The 24,102-nt window shown below is 43.1% G+C and overlaps 1 protein-coding gene across 6 annotated transcripts; it reads left to right on the top strand.

Annotated features, from left to right (window-relative positions):
* Positions 1-1,085: 1,085 nt before the first annotated feature.
* RAD21L1 (RAD21 cohesin complex component like 1) lies at positions 1,086-23,842 on the top strand. 6 transcript variants are annotated; one of them, XM_081916947.1, is made up of 16 exons: positions 1,198-1,218; positions 1,656-1,863; positions 3,059-3,143; positions 4,290-4,465; positions 6,239-6,368; positions 7,420-7,519; positions 8,426-8,535; positions 9,621-9,806; positions 10,697-10,798; positions 13,942-14,046; positions 15,465-15,694; positions 16,626-16,707; positions 17,001-17,107; positions 19,076-19,171; positions 20,231-20,311; positions 22,704-23,842. In XM_081916947.1, the coding sequence occupies exons 4-16, from the start codon at positions 4,322-4,324 to the stop codon at positions 22,890-22,892; spliced, it is 1,662 nt and encodes a 553-aa protein (XP_081773073.1). In that variant the 5' UTR covers positions 1,198-1,218; positions 1,656-1,863; positions 3,059-3,143; positions 4,290-4,321; the 3' UTR covers positions 22,893-23,842. The 6 variants fall into 6 exon arrangements, with proteins under 6 accessions (XP_081773074.1, XP_081773073.1, XP_081773070.1 ...); XM_081916944.1 differs by having other exon boundaries at positions 3,059-3,168; XM_081916948.1 differs by lacking the exon at positions 1,656-1,863 and having other exon boundaries at positions 1,086-1,218; positions 3,059-3,129.
* The last annotated feature ends 260 nt before the right edge of the window (positions 23,843-24,102 follow it).

The following is a 24,102-nucleotide window of genomic DNA, read 5'->3' as shown; positions in this document are numbered from 1 at the left end:
ATTGTAAGATAGAAAGGCGGTATAAAAATTAAAAATGATGATGGTGATGATGCCTGTGTTACTTATCTTTAAGACACCAGGTAAAAACCATTCCTCTTATCTCAGACCTTTGGTGAAATATTGGGAAATTTTTAATGTCCAATGTTTTACGTGCTATAAGCCCCCCAGAGTGGCTGGGGAAACCCAGCCAGATGGGCGGGGTATAAATAATAAAATTATTATTATTATTATTATTATTATTATTATTATTATTAATCATTTAAACTTTGTGAGGGGTACCATGGGCGTAACCAAGGGGGGGGCAGCTGCCCCCAAATCCTCAAAAGGAATTGACACAAAAAATACTCAGTTAACTGAGGTTCTGCCCCTCCCACAACAAAAGCTGCTCCCCGTAATATCCTCTTGGGGGGGGGGAATTTTTACCTGTGATATCCTCCCCAAGACACCTTTTTGGGTGCTCTATGGGGGTGTACTGCTTTTGTCATTACTATGTGAGGTATTTTTGTGTTTTTATATTGTAAACCACCCTGTGATCTTCGGATGAAGGGCAGTATAGAAATTAATAATAATAATAATAATAATAATAATAATAAACTATTCCAAGATCCAGCCACCTTAATAATAATAACAATAATAAACTATTCCAAGATCCAGCCACCTTAATAATAATAATAATAATAATAAACTATTCCAAGATGCAGCCACAATAATAATAATAATAATAATAACTATTCCAAGATCCAGCCACCTTAGGCCACTCCCACATGTGCTCATACCAATGAGAATTTGCTTATTTGGAAAGGGCTGATGCAATTCCTCTGCAGGTACCAGGGCTAAGCTCTGCAGCGCCTGGATGCCGTCTTCCTCCTCCGCCTCGCCTTGAAACACCCACCAAAGTCTCTCCATCACTCTTGCACGACCTACCAGGGACCAGCGCACCTTAAACGAGCTGCGCGTGCGCAGCTGGGCGAGGGCGGCGATAAGAGAAGAGACGAACCTCTCATGACACGCATGCGCAGCCCTCTGAAGCTCCTTTTTCCCTCGGCCGGGAAAAGACCTCGAGGGGGCGGGGTCCGCAAGCGGGGAGAGCGCATGCGTGTCGGGCTCCCCAAGATACCCGCGAAGCCCCGCCCCTTTTCACACAAACGCCTCAGAAAAAGGCGCCAAAATCTCTTATTTTAAAAAAAATTCTGACCGGTTTCCTGAACAGTTTGACTTGTTAGCGCACTCCCTCATACAATACCTCCTTTACATTCTTTTCCCGACTCCTCATATTCGCCTCACTTAAAACCCTTAAAAAACAAAAACACCTCAAGTCCGGAATCGGCAGCCCCCTCAGCGCCGACACGTGTAGGGAAAAGAAACACGCGACGGGAGACTCACACGAGACCCGCTCGCCCTCGAGGGGAGGCGGGTGTTTCCCTTCACGGGTTTTTCCCTTCACGGGTTAAGGAAAGGTTGGATGGCCTTAAGGGGTCCCTTCCAAATCAGCGACTCAATAATAATAATAATGAGGAGAAATAAATGCTGATATTAACCTGCAACGTGGGGTCCACGTTTAATCATGAGCTCCTCAAACCCTCCTCCTTCCACTCCTTTCTATTGAGCTAATAATAATAATAATAATAATAATAATAATAATTCCTTCTCCTCAGGGGCCTTAATAAGCCTCCCAGTCTCCCGCAGCTCCTCCCCCTCACGCCACTTCTGTGGTAATTGAACGCAGCCGTCTCCATTTCCTCTCTTAAAGCAGCCTCACTCCGAATCAAGGCTGCCCCCTCCGTGTGCACGCGCCTTGCTGCCCTTTGCTTCGGACCCGGGTGTCTCTCTCTCTCTCAGTTCGTGTCTGAATTCACTGGGAAGGTTGGTTGGAAACCGCCTGGAGGTTTTTAAGCAGAAGTTGGGCGGGCGACGGTCGGGGATTCTTTCTCTGCGATTCCCGCATGGCAGCGGCGGGTTGGGATGGATGACCTTCGGGGGTCCCTCGCAGCATCTGCGATTCTGATCATACGGCCGGGGAAAGGTCCTCTGGCGCCTTGTGTCCATTCATGGGAAGCGAGGTCTCTCTGGAAGCATTTTAGAACCAGTGCTTTTATTCTAAAAAATAATAAAAAATAATAAAAAAAATGTTTAGGGGTATATTCTCATTTTGACTCCAGAAAATCACCATTTTAAGGTTGGAATCGGGAAAAATGAATGCAGTAAATGGATACAAAGATTCACAAAATGTTTAGGGGGGTGCGCAGGGCCAGATTTAGGTTTGATGCGGCCCTAAGTTACTGAAGGTAATGGGGCCCTTTATATGTCCAGCTGTCCTTTGTCAACAAATTGTCGTTGTTTTTTTGTATTGAATATATGGTAATTGATGGACCTAACAGGTATCTAAAGTCATTTGCACATAACTTATTTGTTTTTTATCTTATATTTTGGAAAAATCCAGGTTTTTTCCCCCTTTAAATTTTTTTGGGGGGCCCTAATAGAGCTGTAGGTTGTTTAGCTTACACATAAATCCGTCACTGGTATGCGTACCCCCATAAAAAAGCACCAAACTGTTGGCTTCTAACCTAATATTGCCATTTATTTGCAGGCACACAATTGTCTTTTTTCCAGTTCTTCACTTAATGGTGATTTCTGGTGGCCAGTATGAATCATGTGCTGTGCCTTTAAAACACATGGCTTCCCTCACAGTGAACCTGGGGATCTGTAGATGCAGGACGCTGACCCTTACGATTTAGTAAATTTTTCTTTTTTTTCATTCTTTCTCGCTCTCTTCCGTGTTTTGCCCTAATCTTTTTTGTTCTACTATAGCACAAGAACTTCTGGTACGTACCCTAGTACTTCTCAAAAATGCATATGGTGTTTTTTGTTTCTCTGTTTCATTTCTTCTGCTGTTCTGGGTTTTTGGTCTGTTTTTTGTGATTCCTAAAAACAAAACCACTAAGCCCAAAACTACATCTACTTTTTTTTGTGTGTGTGTGTAGGGAGCCAGCCAGAGTGGTTGGGGCAACCCGCCAGATGGGTGGGGTATAAATAATAAAATTATTATTTTATTTTGCAGGAATGTTCCAAGCTTCAGCTACAATCTTAGACACTTCACCTGCAAGTTAATCTCTCTGGACTTACTTTTGAGTAGGTGCATATAGGTTTGTTCAGTGCTGCAATTTCCAGGTGAAAATGCTTAGAAATATTGTAGCCTTGGCAAATGGCACACAGTTTATTGATTTACATTCTATAAAACTCATGTGTTATTGTTTTCGAATAAGCATAAAAATTGTTTACCATCATACTCTTAAGTAGACCCACTGAATTTAATGGATATGAGTAGCTTTTCTGTTGATTTAAATGGGTCTATTGTGAGTGTGCCTTTGTTGGATACCAACCTTGATGTTTCAGAAAATTCACATATGTGTTTTTCTGATGTACTGTAGTCATTTTATTTTGGGTGGTTATTTGTTGCAATTGTTATGAGTTTGAGGCTGCCTGATTCCTCTAACTTCCTGGCTGCAGTGTTAGACTATAATCAAGGCTTGGGGGTGTTAAACTGGGTGTCAGACCCATTCTAACCCCTGGACCCAACAAATGTTAAAATACAAGCCAGGCTGTAGTCCCGTGTTCAGGTGATGAGCCATTAAGCGAACAAAGGAGGGGGGCTCTGTGCCAGATGGCAAATGGGTGGGGGCCCTTCTCCAGCTCTTAGTTAGGACAAAGCTGGAGTTTGATGTGGCCCAGAACTCCAGCTGCAGACTGGAAAGCCAGAGATGCAGAGCACAATGTTTGATTTCTGCTGAATCCAAGACTGTGGCTATGAGATTTAATGTTGATGCTCTTGAAGCTCAGGTTGTAAATATGTGTAAAGAAACCATATATCATAGCGACACCATAGTCTCTGCTGTGCCTCATTCCCAAAAGGAAGTATAAACCCTGGTTTAAGTGCCTGGAACCCCTGGAATCTCTCATTGCTCTGAGATTGAGGTGACGTGCAACAGTCTTGCATGGAGATTGATACGAAATATGTACAAATGATATTATGTACAGAAGTAGCTAATCAACCTTATTTGTTTTTGTAAAACTACCTAGCTTTTGTACACAGCCATTTGTTTAAAACATTTTGCAAGCCTGCGTAGCTTGGAAATCTTAAGCAAAAACAGCGCCCCTCCCTTCCAAATCATTTACTGCAAATCAAGGTTGTTGGGTTTTCTTGTTTTTGTTTTTGCTTAATAGCTTTGAAAATGATACAAAAATGACACATTCAGCATTTAATATATGTTGTTCTGTTTCCCCCCCTTCAGCTCATCAAGTTAAAGAACACAGTCTTGGCAAAATGTTCTACACGCAGCTGCTTATGAATAACCGTGGGCCTTTGGCCAAGATATGGTTGGCTGCTCACTGGGATAAGAAACTCAAAAAATCTCATATATTTGAATGCAATTTAGAGAAGACTATTGAAAATATTCTCTGCCCAAAGGTTTGATCCTCACTGAGATGTCTCATAAAAATCTGCTGTAGAAATGTCCCTAAGGTTTTACCCATCGTTTTACCCCATATTTGTCACTGCACCCTTTGTTGATTACGTACTAAAATATAAAAAGAATAATAAAAAGGGTAGGAAGACTGTTACTTCTTGGGACACCTCAGAAGGTGAAATTTTCTCGTTACCTGAGAGTTACCTGGTTTGTAGCATTCTAAAGGTGTACATTTTGAATCCCCGCGACGGGTTGAGCTCCCGTTGCTCGGTCCCTGCTCCTGCCAACCTAGCAGTTCGAAAGCACATCAAAGTGCAAGTAGATAAATAGGTACCGATCCAGCGGGAAGGTAAACGGCATTTCTGTGCATTGCTCTGGTTCGCCAGAAGCAGCTTAGTCATCCTGGCCACATGACACGGAAGCCGTACGCCGGCTCCTTCGGCCAGTAAAGCAAGATGATCACTGCAACCCCAGAGTCGTCCGCAACCGGACTTAATGGTCAGGGGTCCCTTTACCTTTAAAGGAGTACCATCAGCCAGATGCACATTTATTATATTAAGATGTTTGCTCCTGTTTGTAGCAGTCCAAATAGAAGATACTGCCTTTCACCTGTGGTGAGGTGTGCAAATATTCTTGGACCACATCTTCCTTTATCCCTGAACATTGGCAGTACTTATAGGAGTTGTAGTTCAAAACAACTAGAGGGCATAATGTTGGCAACCTGTTGGCTGCCTCTATCATTCCTGTCAACTTGTTACATCTGTTTACTGTTTTTCCATTATTGTTGTTTTTTTAAATAGCTACAAGACTTATCTAACTAGTTAACTGCTGAGATGCAACAGAAGCTTAAAGTGTTTAGGGCTTGTTGAGAAAACGGACAACAAAGGGCAGACATAATAGCAGTTCGTAAAATTAAGCATGGTGAGGGAAAAATAAAGATAATTTTTCCTCTTATCCCATGATTCTTGAACTCGGGGGAATCCAGTGCTACTGATTGGCAGTGGATTCAGGATAGACAAAAGAAGAGGGTAATCCATATTGCAAAGCATAATTCATATATCAAAATCATAGCCGCAGAATGTAATCATGGCCACTAGCTAAAAAAGGTAAGGGACCCCTGACCATTAGGTCCAGTCATGGCCAACTCTGGGGTTGCGGCGCTCATCTCACACTATTGGCTGAGGGAGCCGGCATACAGCTTCCGGCTCATGTGGCAAGCATGACTAAGCCGCTTCTGGCGAAGCAGAGCAGCGCACGGAAACGCCGTTTACCTTCCCGCCGGAGCGGTACCTATTTATCTACTTGCACTTTGATGTGCTTTCGAACTGCTAGGTTGGCAGGAGCAGGGACCGAGCAACGGGAGCTCACCCTGTTGCGGGGATTCGAACCGCAACCTTCTGATTGGTAAACCCTAGGCTCTGTGGTTTAACCCACAGTGCCATCCATGTCCCTGGCCACTAGCTTAGATGGCTTTAAAAGTGGGGTGGAGGGAGAGGGTAGTGAAATTCAAAGTGGATATGTCTGTCAGTGACTGAACCAAGGTGGTTCAGAAGCAATATGTCATTGAATACCAGTTTCTGGGGGTCGGGTGGGAGAACTATTCCTCTTCATGTCCTGTTTTATGGGCTTCCCAGAAGCATCTGGGGGACCCCTGTAAGAAGACAGATGCTGAACTAAATGACCTTTGGTCAGATTCAGCAGGTCTCTTATGTTCTTATGTATCGTGTTCTTTCCCACAAACATCAGTATTAAATAATGTAAACATTTCTTCCAAGTTTAAACTTGCCCTGCGAACCTCAGGACACCTCTTGTTAGGAGTGGTGCGGATCTACCACAGGAAAACCAAGTACCTCTTGTCCGACTGCAATGAAGCTCTACTTAAAATGCAGTCAGCCTTTCGTCCAGGTATGCTTGCATCCACTGTTCACCTGGGGTTTCCTGTGCATTACTACATACCGTAGGAGCAGTTAGATTTCTTTGCATCCTCTGGCAAATTATATCTTTTTGTGGACTCCAAAAGGTATTAGTAATTTGGCTATTCATAGCTGTTCTTTCAGAACAAGGAATGGTCTGCAGCACCAATTATCCGTGGGTGTTGCAGTTCAAGTAAGACTAGAGGATTAGAAAGAATTTTTATATTGATGATGCAGGTTACAGTCCCATACTCAGTAAGGCCCATTGAACTGAAATGGACTTACCTCTGAGTGGACAGGTATAAAATTGTTCTCTAAGTGGCCACTTATCCACTGAAAACCACTGGAGAGCCTGCTGAAGATTATTGACATGAGAATGACGGTTAAGTTTCATCCCAGTCTGGAGATTCCTTGTACAACTGGAGCTTTCAGTGTTCACCTGCATTTTCATATTCAATAGAATGGATTGTTCCTCTTATGCTTTTGCTTAATTAATGCTTATCAATCCTTTGTTACCTTGAATAGGAAATGACACACAAATGTGAATGACACTGCCCCAGCTTTGTTTTTAGCATATTTTATGCCCTTGGGACACGGGTGGCGCTGTGGGTTAAACCACAGAGCCTAGGACCTGCCAATCAGAAGGTCGGTGGTTCGAATCCCCGCAATGGGGTGAGCGTCTGTTGCTCAGTCCCTGCTCCTGCCAACCTAGCAGTTCGAAAGCACATCAAAGTGCAAGTAGATAAATAGGTACCGCTCCGGCGGGAAGGTAAATAGTGTTTCCGTTTGCTGCTCTGGTTTGCCAGAAGTGGCTTAGTCATGCTGGCCACACGACCCGGAAGCTGTACACCGGCTCTCTCGGCCAATAAAGCGAGATGAGCGCCGCAACCCCAGAGTCGGCCACGACTGGACCTAATGGTCAGGGATCCCTTTACCTTTACGCCCTTGGACAATTACTTGTACCTTTACATCCTGCAGGATACATATATAATAAATACAATTTCAGCATGCCACAATTAATCCCGTGCTGTATCTCTCTTTAGGACTTGTTGATCTCCCAGAAGGGAACTCAGAATTGAATTATGATGCCATCACATTGCCTGAAGTATTTGATGATTTTGACACACAACTCCCTGAGGTGAAGTACGTGCTTTTCAGATTGCTTATTTTTTGAAGCTTCCTTGGGATGCATCTATGGTTGGCAGTTTTTCACACGGATGACTCATCCTCATGGGAGAAAGATGTGGGTCCATGATTGTTTCCAAATATCTGTCACTTTGTGCATTTTGCATGATTTATCTGGACAGAAGAATTTAATTTTTTTTTTTAGTAAGCATGATTATTACTGCCAGAGCAAAACACTAGAGCAGTCCAATATCACTATGTTCATAATATGTGTATTGTAGAAACCCCCAATGAATGAAAATAGTAATAAAAGCAGTGCTGCATTTACTGAGTGTTTTTCTCCTTGAGTGCTTTGACAGAAAGTCAGTGTTATGTTTATGATTGCAAATTGTAGTTCATAACAGCTGGAGGGCACTAGGTTGGCAAAGTCTGTGGTAAGGATACGAACAGGGGCATCTTACCCATAGAAGCTAGTGGCGCGGGGCGCCAGGGAAGAGGCAGAGGCTGGACGCTGCTCCTCCTGGCATCAGCTCGCCGCCCTCACCAGCCTCTGCCATACCACGCCAAAGCAGCGCCGCTCCCAGAGCCTCCGTCTGCCATGGCCACCGTGGCCCTGAAGCTGCCAGCTGAGCCGGGAGGCACCACGTCCAGCCTCCGCCTCTTCCCTGCCGGAGGAGCTGCCCTCCAGCCGCTGACCGCCTCCTCTAGCCCCGCCAGCAGCGGGGAACTCTGGGAAACGGGCTTTGCACCACGGCGCTGGATATGCTTAAGACGGCCCTGGATACGAATAATACAATATATAAAATCTTAGTTCATTGGATGTTAGGAGTTGTAAGCAAAATATGCCCCTGTTATATAACACATACAAGCACACTTTTCAGTTGAATCCCTTCTTTCCAGATAAAGTCACATTTTTCTCCTTAGTGCCATTGATGTTGCTGAACATTTTACACTGAACCAGAGCAGAGCTGAGGACATCACTTTGCTGGAAGAGGATTATAGACGGGATCTACTTCTCCATGGTGGTAGTTTTGGTGAGGCGGCTGTTCTTCAAAAGTCTGAATATGAATGCTCACTTGGTTGGGACGTAGTGCTGTGATAACGCCAAGGTTGCAGGTTCGATCCCCGTGTGGGACAGCTGCATATCCCTGCATTGCAGGGTGTTGGACTAGATGAACCTCAGGGTCCCTTCTAACTACACAATTCTATGATTCTGTGTTAGGTTCTAATTGGCCCATTTTCAATATAAAGGCCTCATCTAGAATCACCGTTGCTGATGACTGAAAATTATGAACTGAGTACCACACCAAAGAATGGATCTGTTTTTTAACCAGGCAGCCTGCATGCCTTTTGCACTAAAGAATTATATCAGCTTGAGCAGGAGGCAAATTTCTGCTTCGCTGATTTTAACCTTTGATATTGATGAAAATCCCACTCAGATTTTGTACACCTTCAGAGAGAAGATGCCACTGTCACTAATGGCAGAATCCCATCCAGAGCAAATAGTGATTTTCATTGGAACCGCAGCACAGGGGAGAATCTTCCTCTGCCTTTACTGTAGTCCTGATTCCCCCAGACCCATGCCTGGTACACGGGCATAGCCAGGATTTTTTTTAACAGGGGCAGGACTTTGTTAAGGGGGACAGAACCAATGTGATTGGTCAGTTAGTTAAGTATTTCTATTGTTTTACTTGATGGGGGGGCAGCTGCCCCCTGCCTCCCTCTTGGCTATGCCCATGGCTTGGTATTTTTAAAATGAAATAGAAAGCCAGATATGTGATTGTGCATTTCACATCTTGTTTTAGGCCCTCAATGTGTTTAATATATGGGGATGATTCAGTCTTAACTTTCAGAGGTTACATGTAGGTTTAATTCTTTTTTTTTTACATTTGATTGATTTCTTTTCAAAACTGTTTTATTTTTTTAAAGAAGTTTTAAAGAAAATTATAGTGAAATTAAAGGTCAATATTAAACTTAAAATGTTGATTTTTATCCATCCTACTATATGCCGTATGTCTTGTGTGTATCTGTATCCATATTTATATACACTTGAAACCACACACTCACTTGCAGGGTAGAGGGAGAAGTTACTACTAGCCCTTCATATGTGCTTTTTCAGGTGAAGAAATTGAAATACCAAGGCAGCAAAGCTTTCTCAATGACAGCATATTGGCTAGTTCTGGTGGCCTCTTGACTGATCACAGTTTTTTGAGCTTCACTGAAGACAAAACTGCATTTGCTGAAGATGCTAATTCATTCAAGTATGATGGGTTTGGAGATGAAGGAACTGCAGGCGATATGATTGGTATGTATGAACAAAATCCAATAGGCACAAGTAACTGGGAGCGTTTCCTGAATTTCCCACCCTGAAAGGAAATTAACATGACTTAAGCATGAGCCACTGGCCAGCCCTGCCCTTCAGAAATTATGATCTGACATTTCTACACTACCTCCTAAATATGGGGCAGTTAACAATATAAAGGCAACCCCCCCCCCGTAAAATTACCGGTATACAGTGGTACCTCGGGTTAAGTACTTAATTTGTTCCGGAGGTCTGTACTTAACCTGAAACTGTTCTTAACCTGAAGCACCACTTTAGCTAATGGGGCCTCCTGCTGCTGCCGCGCTGCCGGAGCATGATTTCTGTTCTCATCCTGAAGCAAAGTTCTTAAACTGAAGCACTATTTCTGGGTTAGTGGAGGCTGTAACCTGAAGCGTATGTAACCTGAAGCGTATGTAACCTGAGGTACCACTGTACATTATAAAAGATTTTGAATACATGTACAGTATGTACTTAGTAAAATACAGAATGGACTTATGATTGTGTGGGTTTAGGGTGTGGTGAACACATCTTTGTGTAAGGGGGTGGTACCTGTTGCCTTGAATTAGGTAATAGTGAGGCTGGGGTGGGGTGGGGGGTGGCTAATGCCTTTTTGCCCGCCTTCCCTGCTTTGTTGAAATCTTTTTCCAGGGTGGCTAGTGGTAGATTACCCTGCAGGAGGAAGAACCATTCTAGCTGGAAATAGGAGTTGGTGCCTGGTGTTATCCAGCCTGCCTGCTTGCCTTGTTTTCCTGGAATCTTTCTCCCAGATAAGCCCTAACACAGCTGTCTGGTAAATCCCCACACCCACCCCAATGTACTGTATAAAGTAATAGTATCTTGTAAACCAATTGGTAAGTCCATTTTTCCTTAAGATGCTGTTCTTGGAGATGAGCCGAATGACCACGTTCTTACGGACCTCAACATGGAGGAAGAATTTTCTTTACTCCAAGAGCTTCCGACTGATAATACAGCAGGTGAGTTATTTCCAGAGATGGCTCTGTGAGTCTAACAGCGTGGTTGTTGGATGAACAAGTTTTTTGTGGCATCTTCTTTGGCGATCACTTGTAGCTGAGCAGTGGCGTAGCGTGGGTTGTCAGCGCCCGGGGCAAGGCAAGTAATTTGCGCCCCCTAACCCGTGGATTTGCGCCCCCTAACCCTAACCCCCAGATGTTGCGCCCAGTGCGGCCGGCCCCCCCTGCACCCCCCACGCTACGCCACTGTAGCTGAGTAAGATTGTCTTCCGAGAACATGGTCTTAACAACTTCTGTTTCAGTGTATCTGAAGAAGTGTGCATGCACACGAAAGCTCATACCAAGAACTGACTTAGTTGGTCTTTAAGGTGCTACTGGAAGGAATTTTTTTTGTTTTGACTATGGCAGACCAACACGGCTACCTATCTGTAAATGGTCTTAACAGTGAGTCCATAAGTAAGTCCGTTATTATGGCATAAGCTCACATTGACTAGAGTCTTCACCAGATGCATGAAGTGTTGTCATGAGTACATGGATATAGAGGGAGTAAAAACTGTAAAGAGTGAGATGGAATAGAAATGAAATGCAAATAAAATAAACTAGAGTCTGACAATTTTGTGGAGTACTTGAGAAGCAAAGAGACCATTCACAGTGGCAGTAATGGATGATAACACACCCTCTCACTGCTAAGTTAATAAACAGCAGTGGTGGGAGAGGAAATCATGAACTTCTTTCAGGCCTAAATGGATAGAATCGCAGTTCTTGATAAGTTCCAATTCAGCAGCCTCTTTTGTAGGAGATGTAAACTTATTTATTTATGCTTATAGACTGCTTTTCAAAGCGTCTTGCAGTAAAAACAATATCCAAAACCACTGCAACATTAAAATACCAGATAATAAAATATTAACAATTAATTATGAAAATTCATCTGAAAATCACTTAGAGCAGAAGACTGTTTCAGGCAAAAGTAGAGTGTTTTGGCCAAACAAGTAGAGCAGCAGACCAATAATAGAAAGCAAGAACAACAGAAAACTATGCAGGACAGAAAGTCTGGGTAAATACAGTGGTACCTCAGGTTAAGAACTTAATTCGTTCTGGAGGTCCATTCTTAACCTGAAACTGTTCTTAACCTGAAGCACCACTTTAGCTAATGGGGCCTTCTGTTGCCGCTGGAGCCCGATTTCTGTTCTCATCCTGAAGCAAAGTTCTTAACCCGAGGTACTATTTCTGGGTTAGCGGAGTCTGTAACCTGAAGCGTCTGTAACCCAAGGTACCGCTGTAAAGCCATCTTTTACATCCCAATGAAAAACCTGTTTTCTGTAGGCAGTATGAATTTGTTCTACATGCTAGATGCTGCTACTGAAAAGGACCTGTTTGCAGTCACACAGGTTTGAGAAATTCAATTCCATGCATTTAGGCTTGAATCAGGATAATGGTTTCCTGTTAATATCTGTTGCAGCTTTTGTGAATGGTCACTTGGTTTATGTCGTAATATCTGCCTTTAAGCTGCCACAAGCTTCTTTATCGCTTTAGAAATTAAACTTGTGCAAGTGAAGTCAGAAAGTCCCTCTGGTCCCCTCTTGCCCTGTTTGAGCCAATTGTAAATGCTAATGCAGGAGCATAACATAACTATTGAATGCACATTTTAATTAGCACAGTTTCTGCCTTTAAAAAACAACAACACCACTAGTGTAGGTTTTAAATTTGCTTTATAGGGTAAGACTGCAGTTGTATACACACTTGCCTGGGAGTAATTTCCCATTGAATTGTTGATTACATGCAGAATTACAAGCCTGGTAGATGAAGGGGAACGCAGTGGATGTAGCCTACCTTGATTTCAGCAAGGCATTTGACAAGGTGCCCCATGATATTCTTGTAAGAAGCTGGTAAAATGCGGTCTTGACTATGCTACCACTCAGTGGATTTGTAACTGGCTGACTGACCGAACCCAAAGGGTGCTCATCAATGGTTCCTCTTCATCCTGGAGAAGAGTGACTAGTGGGGTGCCACAGGGTTCTGTCTTGGGCCCGGTCTTATTCAACATCTTTATCAACGACTTGGATGATGGACTCAAGGGCACCCTGATCAAATTTGCAGATGACACCAAACTGGGAGGGGTGGCTAACACCCCAGAGGACAGGATCACACTTCAAAACGACCTTGACAGATGAGAGAACTGGGCCAAAACAAACAAGATGAATTTTAACAGGGAGAAATGTAAAGTATTGCACTTGGGCAAAAAAACCGAGAGGCACAAATGCAAGATGGGTGACACCTGGCTTGAGAGCAGTACATGTGAAAAGGATCTAGGAGTCTTGGTTGACCACAAACTTGGCATGAGCCAACAGTGTGACGCGGCAACTAAAAAAGCCAATGCAATTCTGGGCAGCATCAATAGGAGTATAGCATCTAGAACAAGGGAAGTAATAGTGCCATTGTATTCTGCTCTGGTCAGACCTCACCTGGAGTACTGTGTCCAGTTCTGGGCACCACAGTTCAAGAAGGACACTGACAAATTGGAACGTGTCCAGAGGAGGGCAACCAAAATGGTCAAAGGCCTGGAAACGATGCCTTATGAGGAACGGCTAAGGGAGCTGGGCATGTTTAGCCTGGAGAAGAGGAGGTTAAGGGGTGATATGATAGCCATGTTCAAATATATAAAAGGATGTCACATAGAGGAGGGAGAAAGGTTGTTTTCTGCTGCTCCAGAGAAGCGGACACGGAGCACTGGTTCCAAACTACAAGAAAGAAGATTCCACCTAAACATTAGGAAGAACTTCCTGACAGTAAGAGCTGTTCGACAGTGGAATTTGCTGCCAAGGAGTGTGGTGGAGTCTCCTTCTTTGGAGGTCTTTAAGCAGAGGCTTGACAACCATATGTCAGGAGTGCTCTGATGGTGTTTCCTGCTTGGCAGGGGGTTGGACTCGATGGCCCTTGTGGTCTCTTCCAACTCTATGATTCTATGAAATACAAGAATGCTATACAGTACAGTATGCAAAACATTAAGTGGCAAGACATTCCTCAGGCACATATACAAAAATAACTAATTTAAAAAATGGAATCCTTCCATATAATGTACCATTCAGCCTTTCATTATTTACCAGTGTGGAATAATTCTATACTGGTTATGGATTGGTGTTTTACAGACCATCCTAGATCTGAGGAGGAAGCAAGAAGTTGCCCAATTAATGAAACCACCTTGTTGCTCAGTGAGGAAGAAGAATTTGTACTTGAACCACTTGACAATTCAGGTTAGATTGGTCGCATTTCACTCTTGACTGAAAACATAAAACCTGGGAGTCCTCAACACCACCTCCAATGCCAGCTCTATCAGCTCAGGCAAGGAAACTGCTGGGCAACTAGGTGGGCAGTAAACTAGCAGAATCCCTAATCTGTCCTGATTACCCAGGAACCCCCACACTAGATCCCCACACAACTGGACAGAGAGCCTGAGAAGAGAAAGATGGGATTTCTATAGACCACAACAACTACCCCTCCTTGACCCCATAGTCTGCCCTGATGCTGCACCCAGGTAGGGACAGCTGGGTAAGACCAACTCCAGCCTGCTCTCTCATACACCAAAGTCTTAGTGAAGCAAACCAGATCAGCCTCCTCATCCACAATCAGATCATGGATGAGGGAGATGTTATTCAGAGCCGCCCTGGTATTAAACAGCAGCAGCCGCAGACTAAGGGTTGAGTGATAGGAGAAACAATTCCCCAGGTTAGTGGGGGGGCTGGCACACAAAACAGATACTAACTGCCTTTCCTGTGTGCCCCTTACCTGGCCTGCATCACATCCCACACCATCCCTTCTCTTACCCAGAACCACTGAGTTTCCCGCTCTCCCGAGCTCCTCTCCTCCTAGACCATGGGTCAGCAAGGTTTACCTTGCCTGGGCCGGTTCACTCCAGCAGAGATCCCTCCGTGGGTCGGATTGTGTGTGCCCCCGCGATTTCCAGCTTCTGTGTCTGCGCAGATGCGATTTTTGGCGCCGCAAAATTAAGTCCCTGCACCGTGCTGCGCCGGTTTAGCGCAGCACGCAGGGACTCACCAAGTGAGCGGCTCATGGACCAGTTCAATGACCCCCATGGGCCGCAAGTTGCTGACCCCTGTCCTAGACCACTGTTTCCCAAAATTGGGTCTCCAGCTGCCTTTCCCATTATCCCTTGCTAGCTACAAATGATGGGAGTTGTAGTTGAAAAACAGCTGGAGACCCAAGTTTGGGCAACACCATCTTCTCTCCCTTCCACTCAACAATTAAAATAAACACAAAAACAATTGGGACAAGGCCAGTCCCACAGCAGATGATGTTAAGGGGGGTAGTCTTGCACTTGCTCCAAAATTACCCCCAAACTAAGGTTGCCATACATCCAGAATTTCCCGGTCATATCTGGAATACTACTGTGTCTAGCTGTGTTAGGGCAGAAATCAGTAAATGTCCAAGAAAATCCGGATGTATGGCAGTCCATGTCGGCAGTAGTACCGTTTTTCCATTTAAAAAAAACTCCAAAATGGCTTTTTATGATTTTGCCAAACAACTTTTCTATCTGGATTTTTTCCGTTTGAAATACGGCAGCGCTACCCCAAAGGCAAAAAACTGATCCTTTGCTACCATATTCCTTGGGTCGACTTGCAATATTTCACTTGTGAATGTGCCTTTTATCTAGTTCTCACAAGGAAACAGAGAAGGAAAAAGAAAAGAAAGTTACTTGTTGATTATGTGAATCAGCTAAGCAGAAAAGCTATGCAAAACCAGCTTATGAACTATGAAGACACATTAACTGCATTAGATATTGCACCCCCTACAAGAAGGCTGATGATTTTACAGGACTTGGGGAGTGCGGATAAACTTCTGGGCAGACCTACCCAGACTACAATTAATGAAGATTTGCAAAAGGTAACAGTTTGTTATTTTGTTAAGTAGTCTTTGTGATTTCTTTGCAGGGAGATAAGATGATGTTGACTATTTAGTGCGCATTCATTCTGATGTGTTTGTGGGGAGTTTCCTATGCTTTCCAGGATATTTTCCAATCACTTTCCTTCTTGCAAAAAGTCTGATCTTTGGGGGAAGTGCGTTTGCTGCACAAGACCTCCCAGCAACAGTCAAGTGTAATTTTGCAACCTGAATTTGGCAATTTGTAATTGAATCCCACCTGAAAATCACAACAATCTGGAAGAACACCATATATGCTCCTGCATTGTTGCCATATTTGTGTATATATCTTGAAATATTGTGTGTTCAGAACTGCTCCATCCAGTATATTTTCACAGATTTTAATGTCTGGGGTTTTGCAAAGATCACAGAGCAAGTATGAGATTATCAGAATTATCCATATGTTCTTCAGATCCAATAGTCAGCTATTAAAGCTGCTTCTGTTGCTAAGCATTTAAAAACAAAAATCTACTACAACGATACAAATAAAAATAGCTAAACAAAATGACAGGACTACAGGTCCTGGCAACCCTCCCTCTTAGATGTTTGTTAGGTTTCTTTAGTGTGTTCCCAAGTAATCTGATTTATTCCTGAATCACCTGGTCTTGGAAACGAAGGTCTCTTGGAAGGTCTACAAGGTGCACTACAGTTAATGGAGATTTCCTAGGGGAAGAGGTGGCTTAGGGCTCAGGTTTGCCTACATCCCAAGGGAATATATTTAATAGTGAGTTAGGCATTTCTAAATATCTACAGAAGCTTTCTTTATCAATGAAAAGGTTAAGCAAGTCAAGAGCTGTCATATTAGTTGTCACTTATTTAATTTTTGATTCATTAATATGAAACTCATATTCCAGAATTGCGGAGAAAAAAATATATATGAATACTGTTTTTACAGCTCTTTGCTAAAAGTCTCAGGTATGGAAGAAAAAGGTTGCAAGAGCTTGCAGTTGAAAGAAGCAAAGAACAAGATGTCCAAGGCAAGATTTTAAAATTATGTCTCTTTTCAACTAGTTGCTATAGCTCCTCCATCGGTAGTTTTTGAGGGAATGCACCACATTCAGCAAGTGTACCCTAAAGAAGAGCTTGCTTAAATTCAGAAGTTGCAGATCTGTGTTAGCACATATTCCAGTAATGGAAAAGTCATTTATCAGCTGAGCCATGAAATAGCTGTATGACTGGGCCCTGTCGCTCAATGGTGGTGTGGTTAGACTGGTGCAATGGTCAAGAAGTTAAGTGTGATTATCTTATTGCTATTTTATTGTCAATTCAGAATTGCCAACAGCAGAGATTCCAAAAGCTATGCAAGACACAACTTACCAGTTTGTGTCACAAAGTAGCAGAGAAGAAATGGGAAATAAAGAAATTATTGAACCTATGGTAAGTACTTTCAGTGCAAAGTCATATTACTGTGCACTTAAGTTTTCCATGGCTCCATGAAAAGCCTGAAACTACTTCCCTTCCAACTAGGGGGTGGGGGAGAGGAGAGAGATTGGGGTCTGTGCTCTACACATCACTCCTTCCCTTTCCCAGAGTAGTCTGGAAAAGACTTTAGCCCTCTTAAAGTCTGTCAGCATCATGCAGCTCCACCAGACACTAGGAATCTGGAAGCTCAGCCTTGCTCAATGCAATACTGTCAGACAGCCATACTTTGGTAAGGGTCTTGTCTTGGTCACTTACTGCTTAACAAAATGAGTTTGGGTAGGTTCCTCTGGGGTTTTTCCTAAAGTCTGAGATATTAATGATACACCATAACTGGGTACTTTAGCTGAAATTGCAGTCCATACTATAAAAGTAGTAGTCTTCTTTGGCGATCCCTCGTAGCCGAGTAAGATTGTCTTCCATAAACACGGTTTTAACAATGAGTCCGTAAGTGACTGTGGAGGCCAGTTCTGGATCCACATATCCTTCCACAGTGGGGACATTGGTTTCCGGGTGGGAATTGATCACGGTGTGGATTTGCCAATTGTGCCTTCCTCTTAGCACATTTCTCCCTTGCATCCTGAGTTCGAGTGTCTTCAAAGCCCATGACACCTTTGGTAAAGGCTGTTCTCCAACTGGAGCGCTCACAGGCCAGAGTTTCCCAGTTGTTGGTGTTTATACTACATTTTTTTAGATTTGCCTTGAGAGTGTCTTTGAACCTCTTTAGTTGACCACCAGCATTCTGCTTTCCATTTTAAAATTCGGAATAGAGTAGTTGCTTTGGAAGATGATCATCAGGCATCCACACAACATGACCAGTCCAATGAAGTTGATGTTGAAGAATCATTGTAGTGTCATCCTGCAGACTATAGTTCCATTGGGAGCTTATTTTCCTCTTTTCGGTTTTCTTCTCTTCCAGTCTCACTCCCTTATTAATGCTTCTTTTTTTGAGTTGTCCTTTTAGGACAGGAAGCCTCCTCATCACCCCAATACTTAAGCCATGTTGTCATATCCATATTCTGCTACAAGTGGAGTTAGTGACATTTCCCCCCCCCCCAAGACTACAGTCATAGGTACACTTGCCTTAGAATCATAGAATTGTAGAGTTGCAAGGGACCCTGAGGATCATTGAGTCAACCACAGCAATGCAGGAATATGCAGCTGTCCCATACAGGGATAAAGCCTGCAACCTTGGTGTTTTCAGCACAATGCTCTAACCAGCTGAGCTAGTAAGTGAACTTAGTGGAGCTGACTTCTGAGTCAACTGTTGGGATTCGCAGGATACTGAGTAAGTCTGCAGGCTTCAACAGGCTGGTGCAATACTCTGTGAAGTGCTGGGTCAGAGTGACTCAGCAGGAATGTGATTAATGTGATTGGCTATCACCTGTTTTAAAAAGGAAAGCCTGTTCAACAGTGGTTGTGCTGTAGTGTGGTGGAGCTGTGGTGGAGAGTATTTGTTTGCCTTAAGGAGCAGGTACTCTGTATGGACTGTTTTTGTAAATACTTGTATATAGCTCACATTAAAAAGACTGCAATGAAAAGAAACCTGGGACTCTGAGCGTTTCGCTAAAAAGCACCGCGAGGAATTCGCGACATCAACATGTGTGAGATTGCAGTGTAAAAAACAGTCTTGGAGTAGAGCAAAGAAAGACTACACATCCAGTTATATTATGGGGGAAACTATGCTTTCAACAGAATTGGTGCCTTGTTCTTAGGTGAAATTCTAATAGATCCAGCTATTTAGCTTCTACATCTCACATTTAGTCCAAAAAAGGAACCATAAAACTCAGCACAGAAGCTCTGTCTAGCCTGAAATATTCATCTGCTACTGAGTAATGAACATATGCTCAAAAAGAACATTACTGAGAAGTAAATTTTGTTTGCTAAGAGACTGATCACTCCCCCCTTCCAAACTTGTAATATCAGGAAAGTGTTAGTGGAGTGTCTGCTGCGTCTGATGGCTCTACCCAAGAGACTTCTGTAAGACTAGAGGTTGAGGGTAAGCAGGTTGCAGTGGAAAAGGTATGTTTTATTATTCTAAGTTTCATCTGTCATGCAATAAATAAGAATGTTTAGATCTAGTATAACTGGATCAATGTTATCCACGGACTTTTAGGGTCATTCTTGAGGATATGATTAAGAGCTGCTTTCAGATTTCACATTTGTTGTGCGTCTGGCAACTAGCAGCCATGCAGAGGATTCCCCCCCTACCCCGTGCTGTTTTCCCAGTGAAACAAAACAGTAACACACCACCACCACAAACACATTTAAAAAGCTATAGAATATTAATCAGCCCCAGGCCTGCTGCCTAAAAGAATACCCTCCACAAGAAGGCCAATCTTAGCTCCTATCCTGAGATCCTTCAAGGTCCAAATTAAAAAACCTGACTCTTCAGAAAGGCTAGTGGTAAGAGTATCAATCTCTAGCAATTTCAGGGCTGGGAGAGCTGTCCCAAGTCAGTTTAGAAAATACTGATCTAGATGGACCTGTGAGCTTGTTTCTGTTCCTGCTGCTATGTTTTATGAGATTTCAGCTGAAAATGTAATACAAATTTTAATTGTATTTGCACTGTTGTTTGTTGGTTGATTTTTGCATGTTTAGCGTCTTGGTTTTTGTTGAAAACTTACTTGGTTTAAGCTGGGGTGATGGCCAACTTGTGGCCCGACTCCAGCTCCCATCAACCCTGCGGTCAATGGTCATGGAAGATGGGAGCTGTAGTCCAACAACATCTTGAGGGCCATAAGTTGGCCACCCTGGTTTAAACCTTTAAGCCTTAAAGAAAAATAGGATTTTTTAAAAAATACTTTAAAAATAAATGTGTAAGTAATAACTGAGACAGCTTTGTCACTTTTAGTGTACTGTACAGTTGTACCGACACTTTTCAGTAGCTAAGATACTAGTCTAACCATATGACCATGTTTGCAAAATGAACTTGACTGGGTAATTCCTTGGTAAATTTCTGTGAGACCACAAATGTGCAGCAGAATTCTGTGAATTTTTTCACACTTTTAAGGAGCATAATCATTCATCATTTACCCTTTGAGTGGCTGTTATAAGTCCTTGCGTTGCTTTATAATGTAGGGAAATGAAGACAATGCTCTAGATAATGAAGAAGAAAAAGAAAAGGATAAAAGAGCTGTAGATTTGCTAAATACTTTCCGGGTAAGTTGCTTTTTAAACACATTCAAACATAATGCTGAACCATGGTTTAGTGAGTGCTATGTGAATGGGCCTAAGTTCATATGCTGCTGCTTCCTCTCCTCTTCCCACACAGCTGCTAGGAGTGTTTGAGAAGCTTTTACTTTCCTTCGGCTTAACCATGACCTTTTATTTTGTCCAAATTTAAAATTGTAGATTAGCACAGTGCTTAGTTTCAACAAGGCTGCTTCATAACCCATGGTTCAAAGGTAGCACTTTGCTTTTATAAAACACATTGCAGGTGTTAAGCTAGTTTGGAAGAAACAAGCTGTGGTTAAGTGAAAGCGAAAACCTCTTGAATCCTTCTGAACGTGCAATAGAAGAGGAGGGAACAGGTAGTGTCTGAGCTCATTCATGTAGTGCTAAACCATGGTTCACAATTACATATTAACATGGCCACAATATCTGCCAAGTCTATGTGAGTTGTTGTGCCCTGATTATAATAAAATACCTGCACATAAAAATAAATGAAATCAAATGCAAGTATGTCTTTACTATGAGGAAAAATGATCAAAATGTCCCTAAGTCTAAACTCTGTAACTCTTAGAGCAGGCTTCCTCAAACATGGCCCTCCAGATGTTTTGAGACTACAATTCCCATCATCCCTAACCACTGGTCCTGCTAGCTAGGGATCATGGGAGTTGCAGGCCAAAAATATCTGGAGGGCTGAGTTTGAGGAAGCCTGTCTTAGAGGTATATCCTGTATATCAATGGCAATTTCTGGCCTCTTTCTCTTGGCTGTGCTGTCTTCTCGTTGCACACAGCCCTTACTCTTTCCTGTCTGCAATCTTGAAATAAAAGCCAAGAGAAGCACTCTTTCCAAAATCCCCGTCAGCAACGCCACTGCCACAGGGTAACAAAGCAAAGTTATTGGTGGGGGCAAAGGATGCTTCCTTCCCTTAATGTGGCTCAGCCTCTGTCTCCTGTGAGAGCTGTTTGCAAAGAACTGCAGGCTGCGTGAAGCCATCATGAGTCATTCACACATGACTTGGATGCAAAGCCTATAGCCCTTTCGCATTGTTCCCCTGCAACTGATGTTAAGAGGCATGCTGCCTCTGATTCCAGAGGTACCAATACCCATCATGACTAGAAGCCATATGTACCCTTGCCCTCCCTTAATTTGTCAACTTCATTCCCCTTTCAACCGATATCTTCTTGACCATACCTTGTGATAGTGAATTCAAGTAGCCATGTGTTTCCTTTAGAACTTCCTTTTGCTTGTCCTAAATCTCACACCCTCAGCTTCATGGGATGGAAATGCTGGGTTAGATAGGCCTTTGCTCTATTTTTGCAGGGCTCTTTTGATAGTGCTATGCCATGAGTAGGCAAACTAAGGCCCAAGGGCCGGATCTGGCCCAATCGCCTTCTCAATCCAGCCCGCAGACAGTCTGGGAATCAGCGTGTTTTTACATGAGTAGAATGTGCCCTTTTATTTAAAATGCATCTCTGGGTTATTTGTGGGGCATAGGAATTAGTTCATTTCCCCCCCCCACCCAAAAAAAATATATACAGTGGTACCTCGGGTTACATATGCTTCAGGTTACAGACTCCGCTAACCCAGAAATAGTACCTCAGGTTAAGAACTCTGCTTCAGGATGAGAACAGAAATCATGCTCTGGCAGCGCGGCAGCAGCGGGAGGCCCCCATTAGCTAAAGTGGTGCTTCAGGTTAAGAACAGTTTCAGGTTAAGAACGGACCTCCGGAACGAATTAAGTACTTAACCCGAGGTACCACTGTATGGTCCAGCCCCCACAAGGTCTGAGGGACAGTGGACCGGCCTTCTGAAAACGTTTGCTGACCCCTGTCTATGCTCTGACAAGCAGCGGACTTGAATGCTTCCTGATGCAGGGCTGGGGAATCTGTTCGACTGCAGTTTATTTCATCCCTAATCATTGGCCACTGTGACTGAAGCTGACAGGAAGTCCAATGACTTATGGAGAGCTGCAGGTTTCTCATCAATGACATACAATATAGTGTGTATGTGAGAGTAACATGGGCATAGCCAAGGTGGGGCAGGGAGAGGCAGCTGCCCCCCCCCCCCGATCAACAAAAATATAAAATCAAAAATACATTGGTAACTGAGGTTCTGCCCTCCCCCAAAGTCCTGGCTATGCCCACGGAGAGTAGTGAATGGTTATGTCTTTATATATGAAGTGAGAAATATGGGGATAAATAGGAAGTAGAAGAGCAATCTGTAAGACCCTTTCACCAAAGCCCGATTCCTTCCATCAACAAATGTGATGAATACAATACTGAATAGTGCAGCATCTATCACACAGCTGCTCACCAATCATTTTCATGTGTAAAACTGAACTTCCCCTCCTTGGTTTATTCCTTTGTTTTGTTCCCTATGCAGGACATGTACCAGACAGGAGCAAAGTCTTTCAGTTTTCTGACCCTCTGTAAAAACAAGACCAAAAAAGAAGTTGCAGAGAAATTCTTTAGCTTGCTTGTTCTAAAGAAAGAACGAGCTATTGAGGTGGCCCAGGCTGCTCCCTATGCTGACATTGTGGTGACGGTGGGTCCAAACTTCCATACTCTCTGAAGAGTAGAGTGGTCTCCTTTGGACCATTAGTTGCTATGGTTGAAAACTGTACTCTGCATTCTATGAAAGTTGTAAAGAGACACCTTACAGCATACCTGGATCTTTGGATTAGACAGTGGCCTCCACTGCATAGATGTGCACATGCACTTAAGAACAAGAGCTAATAGACTATGTGCGGAAATATTATATTGTTAAAAAGAAAAAAAAAGAAACACAATGCCTTTGTTTAATTAGCACATCCAGAGTTCAAGCTGTATGTTAGGAGCAACACTGCTGCTGTTGTTGGTTTTTAAAAATGTTAAAGTATAATTTACATAGGTTACCTGTTTTTTCTGTTTTCCATATGAAGTAAAAACAGGGTTAGCTATGTTTGAGTCTGTATGCAAAACTGGCTGATTGTTAGCTATAAAAATGTGGATATTGGCACGTAGCAATAATGGGAATTCTGTACAGCTGTGGTCTTCTTGACCGACATTTGTAGTATTTAACATTTTTAGTTACTGCACACTGTATGGAGCATTATATTCCTTTCATTAAGGCAAACGTGATGCTTGTTCTGTATGTTGCCCTATTTCAGGAACTGTATGCATTTCTGCTGTGCATCCAAGACACCACACACTGGGTACTTGAGTTTGCACTTCGCAGACACTTGAAGTATAGTGGCAATGGTGGCTTTGGATTGGTGACACAGGAGTGTTCCAAAAGGAGTGCTACCTGCCTCCTCATCCTACTCCTTGCTTTGCAGTATTGAAGCTTGAGGACAGTACCATCCAGGGACACCCTTAGGCTGTAGAAAGGACCCTCCCACCCCGGAAAGTGATGAGACAGAGCTATTGCTTGCTATCATTTAGACCAAAAATATGGATGCTGGAACTCTTATAAAATAGTTGTATATATGTATGTGTTCTCCTATATATTCCTGTGTCGTTAAATACAGTGCTTTGATTTTTTCCCCCTCTCCTGAAACTTTGACTCATTAAGTAAATGCATTTTTGAACCTGAAACATCTTTAAAATTGTATAATTCAATGCACTGTGTACGGGGGTGGGAAGCTTAGCAAAAATGTTGTCAAACTTAGAACAGTGCCAAGAGCCAAACTAGACTTGATGGCTACACGGTAGTTTGCTTAAACCTTAAGCTAGTTACTCAAATCTTAAACCATACACAAACCAGGGACAAAAGGGGTCTGATTCCTGGAGCAAAAGCAGCA

Source organism: Podarcis melisellensis (assembly GCF_964234715.1).
Source record: "Podarcis melisellensis genome assembly, chromosome: 6".
NCBI lineage: Eukaryota > Metazoa > Chordata > Lepidosauria > Squamata > Lacertidae > Podarcis > Podarcis melisellensis.
This window is presented reverse-complemented; position numbering and strand designations above follow the sequence as displayed.

Coding starts and splice junctions, on each gene's coding strand:
- RAD21L1 (XM_081916948.1), top strand. CDS start 4,322: ATGTTCTACACGCAGCTGCTTATGAATAACCGTGGGCCTTTGGCCAAG. Junction 7,520..8,425: donor ACACAACTCCCTGAGGTGAA/GTACGTGCTTTT, acceptor TTTTCTCCTTAG/TGCCATTGATGTTGCTGAAC. Junction 20,312..22,703: donor ATTTGCTAAATACTTTCCGG/GTAAGTTGCTTT, acceptor TTCCCTATGCAG/GACATGTACCAGACAGGAGC.